At 30.5% G+C, this 7,500-nt stretch overlaps 1 protein-coding gene across 1 annotated transcript in view; it reads left to right on the top strand.

Annotated features, from left to right (window-relative positions):
- Positions 1–2,126, top strand: part of LOC148190319 (calcium and integrin-binding family member 2-like) — a 7,926-nt gene extending 5,800 nt beyond the window's left edge. Inside the window, exon 6 of the mRNA XM_088089394.1 lies at positions 759–2,126. Within this exon, the coding sequence (XP_087945520.1) occupies positions 759–780 (22 nt within the window). The 3' untranslated portion in view covers positions 781–2,126. The remainder of the gene's footprint in view (positions 1–758) is intronic.
- The last annotated feature ends 5,374 nt before the right edge of the window (positions 2,127–7,500 follow it).

The raw sequence follows: 7,500 nt of genomic DNA, 5'->3' as shown, positions 1-7,500 counted from the left end.
CCTGTGGAGTGGCAGACCGGAGTGGTGATTCCCATTTTCAAAAAAAGGGTCTGGAGGGTGTGCTCCAATTATCGGGGTATCACACTGCTCAGCCTCCCAGGGAAAGTTGAGTCCAGAGTGCTGAAAGGAGTCTCCATCCAATTGTCGAACCGGATCAGCTCTTCGCTCTAGCGAGGCTGCTGGAGGGGTCGTAGGAGTTTGCTCATTCAGTCTTTATGTGCTTTGTGGAGAAGGCCTACGACCGTGTCCTGTGGGGGGTGCTGCAGGAGTACTGCATACCGTGAAGTCCAACACGTTCCCAGGTGGTGTTGTCCTTTGCCAGGGTTGTCCCTTGTCTCCAATACTCTTTGTGAGACCCCACTGCAGCGAGAGTCTAACCCTCACCTCAATAAAAACAGTATTTTAAAAGCAGAGTAAAGGGTTGCTCTCGATTTTTGGCACTTAAAAAAACCCAAAGGTTTTGGCATATTATTTTTCTGTAAAAAAAAAAAAAAAAAAAAAAGGCAATTATTTTTCTTACATTTTTTGTTGTTGTTGCAACTTCTAAAGAAAACATTTTTGGTGTTTTTTTTTCTGTAAAACTTTTTGGCAATTTTTTAATTTAAAATTTTTGGGTGGCATTAAACAAAACATGCCTTTCATCTGTAAGATTTTCATTACTTTTTCTTTGAAAAATTGTCGACAGTTTCTAAAAGATGCCCTCCACAGCCGCAGTTCAACAGATAAAACTGATCCTGTGTCTGTGTTTCTGTCCGCAGTAACTTCCACATACGAATATGAGACAGTCAGAGAGACACCTTGCAGAGGACAGACGAGGACAGACGTCTCACTTTGACTCCTTCAGAAACACCTCGACTCAGTGCCTGTCCTTTGTTCCGCCGGCGGAGACGCTGAGACGTGGACTCATGTCAGAGACGGCGAGGACATTTACTGCATGAGAACTTTGTCTTTAGACAGTTTGGAGGACGAGGACATGGGGCTAATTTTATACAGAGAGAGCGTCTCTGCAGCAGCGGGGACATGTCCTCTGTGAGACGCTGCAGCGCAAACAGGGCTTTTTCTGCAGACTCTGTGAACAAAGCACAGTTTTAAAGGGCAAACAGTGGCGAGCTACGCAACCTGTCGCTAACATGCATGTGCAGGATTGCCGCAGATTGCTGCAGATTGCTGTAGATTGCTGTAGATTGTTGGTTGCCGTGTTGACGCTGTTGTCGCTGCGGTTGCAGTGACACGTTGCGGTGACACGTTGCGGTGCACAATGACAATCATAGTAAACTGTAGTTCAGTTGATGGAAGGGCTCTCTGTCATCTCACCTTTGATAAAATCTTGTTCCTGATGAGATCAAATAAATGTTTTTCTCGTAGCTCCGTCTGCTGATCCAGGGTCAGATCACGAACACACGAACACACGGAGCTCAGCGCGGGAAAATGTCGCCTGTCTGCTCTGACTTTACATAAAACTACAAATAAACCTTCGATGTCCTGCAGACAGAAAACCGTTTGTATGTTTCAGCAGCTACAGAAGAAGAAATACTCACATCTGCTGTTCAGCTCAGATGCTGAAACTGTTTCGAAGGCAAGTTTTCTTTAAAAAAACACTCGCCCAGAAATTTTAGAAGAAAAAAAAGGCAAAAAACCCCAAAAAAACAATAAATGTGAAAGCAAAAGACCCCAAAATGTTGGGGTTTTTTTTCAAAAAAGCCCTCAATTTTTAAAGAAAAAAAAGACCCAACATTTTGAAAAAAAAGTTGAAACTGTAAAAATCACCAAATTTTAAAAGAAAACAAAAAGACCAGCAATTTTTACATAAAAATGCCAAAATGTTTTCTTTGAAAGCCACCTAAAATTTTAAGGAAAAAAAAAGCAAAAAAGTTTTGAAGGAAAATGACGCCAATAAAATTAATTAACAACAAGCAAATTTTTTTCATTCAAATTAATAATAATAAATAAATAAAAACATTTTAAAAATTTAAAGGGCAACAGTTTTTACTGAGAAAACGAGAAGATGTTTATGTTACGTTACGTTCATGTTCAGCCGATAAAAACTTTGTGATTTGGAGCTAAAAAACAAGTGCTGCTCATGTCGCTTCAGCTGCTGGAGAAACACTGACGGGCTCCTAAAAACATCCACATGTGGAGACTCGAAGCTGCTGCAAACACAGTGACTCGCTGACTCGCTGACTCGCTGACTCGGTCAGTTCATGTGACTCAGTGTCACAGCGATGGATGAAGGTTAAAGTCAGACAGGAAGTGGGCGTGAAGCCTCAGATCGTCCCGCAGCAGGTTTCTGACGCCTGTCAAAGTGCTTCTGTCCCCCAAAAACAAACGTGGTCTCGTGTTTCCGTCAATTTGGGCGAATCGATGTCATTTGTGTCGGCCGATCGTCACTCTGCAGTTTCCTCCTGAGACTCGGCGGCTTCAGTTTCACATGAATCTAATCTGAGCCTCTCTGCTCGCCGTTTATATAACGCCAGACAGGAAGTCTGAGAGCACTCTTCTTCTGTACGTTTTTATCAGCAGTGAGGGGGGCATCAGGACTCAGATTCAAAGCTTCTCTGCAGGAAACAACCTCAGAGTTTATACAGTTTATACAGTTTAAGTTTATACAGTTTATGAGTTTATACAGTTTATACAGTTTATGAGTTTATACAGTTTATATAGTTTATACAGTTTATACAGTTTAAGTTTATACAGTTTAAGAGTTCATACAGTTTATACAGTTTATATAGTTTAAGTTTATACAGTTTATGAGTTTATACAGTTTATTCAGTTTATATAGTTTATACAGTTTATACAGTTTAAGTTTATACAGTTTATGAGTTTATACAGTTTATATAGTTTATACAGTTTATACAGTTTAAGTTTATACAGTTTATGAGTTTATACAGTTTATATAGTTTATACAGTTTATACAGTTTAAGTTTATACAGTTTATGAGTTTATACAGTTTATACAGTTTATATAGTTTATACAGTTTATACAGTTTAAGTTTATACAGTTTATGAGTTTATACAGTTTATACAGTTTATATAGTTTATACAGTTTATACAGTTTAAGTTTATACAGTTTATGAGTTTATACAGTTTATATAGTTTATACAGTTTAAGAGTTCATACTGTTTATACAGTTTATATAGTTTAAGTTTATACAGTTTATGAGTTTATACAGTTTATACAGTTTATATAGTTTATACAGTTTATACAGTTTAAGTTTATACAGTTTATGAGTTTATACAGTTTATACAGTTTATATAGTTTATACAGTTTATACAGTTTAAGTTTATACAGTTTATGAGTTTATACAGTTTATATAGTTTATACAGTTTAAAAGTTCATACAGTTTATACAGTTTATATAGTTTAAGTTTATACAGTTTATGAGTTTATACAGTTTATACAGTTTATATAGTTTATACAGTTTATACAGTTTAAGTTTATACAGTTTATGAGTTTATACAGTTTATACAGTTTATATAGTTTATACAGTTTAAGAGTTCATACTGTTTATTCAGTTTATATAGTTTAAGTTTATACAGTTTATGAGTTTATACAGTTTATACAGTTTATATAGTTTATACAGTTTATACAGTTTAAGTTTATACAGTTTATGAGTTTATACAGTTTATACAGTTTATATAGTTTATACAGTTTATACAGTTTAAGTTTATGCAGTTTATGAGTTTATACAGTTTATACAGTTTATACAGTTTAAGTTTATACAGTTTATGAGTTTATACAGTTTATACAGTTTATATAGTTTATACAGTTTATACAGTTTAAGTTTATACAGTTTATGAGTTTATACAGTTTATATAGTTTATACAGTTTAAGAGTTCATACAGTTTATATAGTTTAAGTTTATACAGTTTATGAGTTTATACAGTTTATACAGTTTATATAGTTTATACAGTTTATACAGTTTAAGTTTATACAGTTTATACAGTTTATATAGTTTATACAGTTTATACAGTTTATATAGTTTAAGTTTATACAGTTTATGAGTTTATACAGTTTATACAGTTTATATAGTTTATACAGTTTATACAGTTTATATAGTTTATACAGTTTACACAGTTTATATAGTTTATATAGTTTATACAGTTTAAGAGTTTTTATAGTTTCTATAGTTTATACATTTTAAGAGTTTATACAGTTTAAGAGTTTATATAGTTTCTATAGTTTATACAGTTTATATAGTTTATGTAGTTTATATAGTTTATACAGTTTATATAGTTTATACAGTTTATATAGTTTATATAGTTTATACAGTTTAAGAGTTTTTATAGTTTCTATAGTTTATACATTTTAAGAGTTTATACAGTTTATATGGTTTATACAGTTTAAGAGTTTATATAGTTTCTATAGTTTATACAGTTTAAGAGTTTATATAGTTTCTATAGTTTATACAGTTTAAGAGTTTATATAGTTTCTATAGTTTATACAGTTTATATAGTTTATGCAGTTTATATAGTTTATACAGTTTAAGAGTTTTTATAGTTTCTATAGTTTATACAGTTTAAGAGTTTATACAGTTTAAGAGTTTATATAGTTTCTATAGTTTATACAGTTTATATAGTTTATGTAGTTTATATAGTTTATACAGTTTATATAGTTTATATAGTTTATACAGTTTATATAGTTTAAGTTTATACAGTTTATGAGTTTATACAGTTTATACAGTTTATATAGTTTATACAGTTTATATGGTTTATACAGTTTAAGAGTTTATATAGTTTCTATAGTTTATACAGTTTAAGAGTTTATATAGTTTCTATAGTTTATACAGTTTAAGAGTTTATATAGTTTCTATAGTTTATACAGTTTATATAGTTTATGCAGTTTATATAGTTTATACAGTTTAAGAGTTTATATAGTTTATATAGTTTATACAGTTTATATAGTTTATATAGTTTATACAGTTTATATAGTTTATATAGTTTAAGAGTTTATATAGTTTATACAGTTTAAGAGTTTATACAGTTATAGAGCTATTATATTATATTTATTATATTATTATTATATTATTATTATATAATTATAGAGTTATACAGCACAACAGAGAATGTAAACTCACAATGTATGCCGATGATGTAACTTTCTTTTTACAACCAGAAGAAGAATCTCTCAATGAGCTAATTAAGGAATTGAATATATTCTCAATTCATTCAGGGCTAAAGCCAAACTACGAGAAATGTGCAATTATGAGACTAGGAAATATTCGTGGAACAGACTATCAGTTAAAATCTGCAGCACCAGTGAAATGGACAGACAATGATGTTAAAATTCTGGGTATACATATATTTAACAATTTAAAAGACACGGTAAAATTCAATTATGAAAATAGAATGAAGAAAGTGGAGAAACTATTACTTCCATGGAGAGGAATTCCTTTATCCTTAATGGGTAAAGTTACATTAATAAACTCTTTAGTCATTCCACAATTTGTGCATTTAATGATTACAATCCCTTCCCCAGAGAAATCATTTCTAAATCTTTTTGAACAAAAAATGTTTAAATTTATCTGGAACAATAAACCAGATAAGATTAAACGACAATACGTGTACAATTCACTAGAAAATGGGGGACTCAATTTAAAAAATCTAGAGATGATGAATGAATCTCTGAAAGCCTCATGGATAAAAAAAATTTATCTTAATCCAAACTGGATATCTAGCCTTGGATTAACAAATAAATATGAATTTTTCAAAAGTAAACTATGTATCTATTTTCAGTTAAAAAATACCCATATTGATTATATATTACAAAACAATCTTGATGGCATATCCACATTCTTCAAAGATGCATTGAAATCATGGCTAAATTTCCAATACTATCCTCCAGACGGCGTTTATGAGTTTCAAAATCAATTATTATGGATGAATTCTAATATATTAATAAATGGTCAACCTTTCCTGTGGAATACATGTTTACAAGCCGGAGTTATGTTTATCAATGATCTTATTAATACTTCTGGTGAAATGTTCTCATATTCAGAGTTTTGTAGTAGATTTGGAGTTTGTGTCAAACAATTCCAGTATAATCAATTATTATCTGCAATACCAATTAAATGGAAACAAGCGATAAAAGGAAAAATTAAGTTATTAGTATGTAAACCACAGAGTAGGTACAATGCATGGCAAACGAGAAACATAAACAAAAAGATATACATGTTTTATTTACATACATCTGGGACAGCCTTTTTCCCCCATAGAATCTGCAGGAAATGGGAAGATGAATTCAACCTCCCTATTCTTTGGAAATACTATTTTAGGAATATATGTGTTAGTGCTATAGACACTTACTCAAGGATGTTTCAACTAAAGATATTTTATAGAATTATAGCAACTAATAAGCATCTTAAATTATGTAATATCACAGGAAACTCATGGTACAGATTCTGTGGGGTTGAAGAGGAAGATTTAATGCATCTGTTTTACTTTTGCCCATATGTGGCCCAATTTTGGATGGCTGTTCAGAAATGGTTGCTTGAATTCAAAATTAAAATAGACATTTGTCCCATTAACGTGATGTTTGGAGAGTTTGAGAACTTTCAAATCAATGTAGTGAATACAATATATTTTGTGGGAAAAATCTTAATTTTTAAGGGGAAATCAAAGGAAGATCTATGTATAACTAGATTTAAAAATAAATTACACCAAAAAATTCACACTTGAAAAAGTAATAGCGGCAAATCTAGGCAAATTATGCACTCACAAAAAAAAATGGGAAAAAATATTCCGGGACATACTCTGAATAATTTTGGATTCAAATAAGAGACTAAAAACAACCATTTTCTTCCCATTTGCTGTGTACAAATTTATTATAAAACGTACTGTGTATGGTTAATTTTGGGTTAGAAAGGGAAGAAAGAAGAAAGGAAAGAAAAAAAAAAAAAAACTTAAATAAATTAAAGCTGTGTATGTATAAAAAATGAAATATACGAATTTAGATATGTATAAGGAACTTGCATGATGAGAAGAGATTATGTCAAATCTTTGGTATATATGTAGGTATGAATGTACGAGTGTTTGAATGTTTTTTGTTTTTTTTTTGGGTGGCTCTAGTGTACTAATAGTGCGCACAGTGTATGGTGTAGGTGTTGGTATATACGGAAATTTGTATGTAATGTTTTCTTTGTAATCATTGTATGTTGGTACATACATTAATAAAAAAAAAAAAAAAAAAGAGTTTATACAGTTTATATAGTTTATACAGTTTATATAGTTTCTATAGTTTATACAGTTTAAGAGTTTATATAGTTTATATAGTTTATACAGTTTATATAGTTTCTATAGTTTATACAGTTTAAGAGTTTATATAGTTTATATAGTTTATACAGTTTATATAGTTTCTATAGTTTATACAGTTTAAGAGTTTATATAGTTTATATAGTTTATACAGTTTATATAGTTTCTATAGTTTATACAGTTTAAGAGTTTATATAGTTTATATAGTTTATACAGTTTGTATAGTTTATGTAGTTTATATAGTTTATACAGTTT

The sequence above is a fragment of the Plectropomus leopardus genome, chromosome 1 (genome assembly GCF_026936395.1).
Source record: "Plectropomus leopardus strain MGB_pleo_1.0 chromosome 1, ASM2693639v1, whole genome shotgun sequence".
Classification (NCBI taxonomy): Eukaryota; Metazoa; Chordata; class Actinopteri; order Perciformes; family Serranidae; genus Plectropomus; species Plectropomus leopardus.
This window is presented reverse-complemented; position numbering and strand designations above follow the sequence as displayed.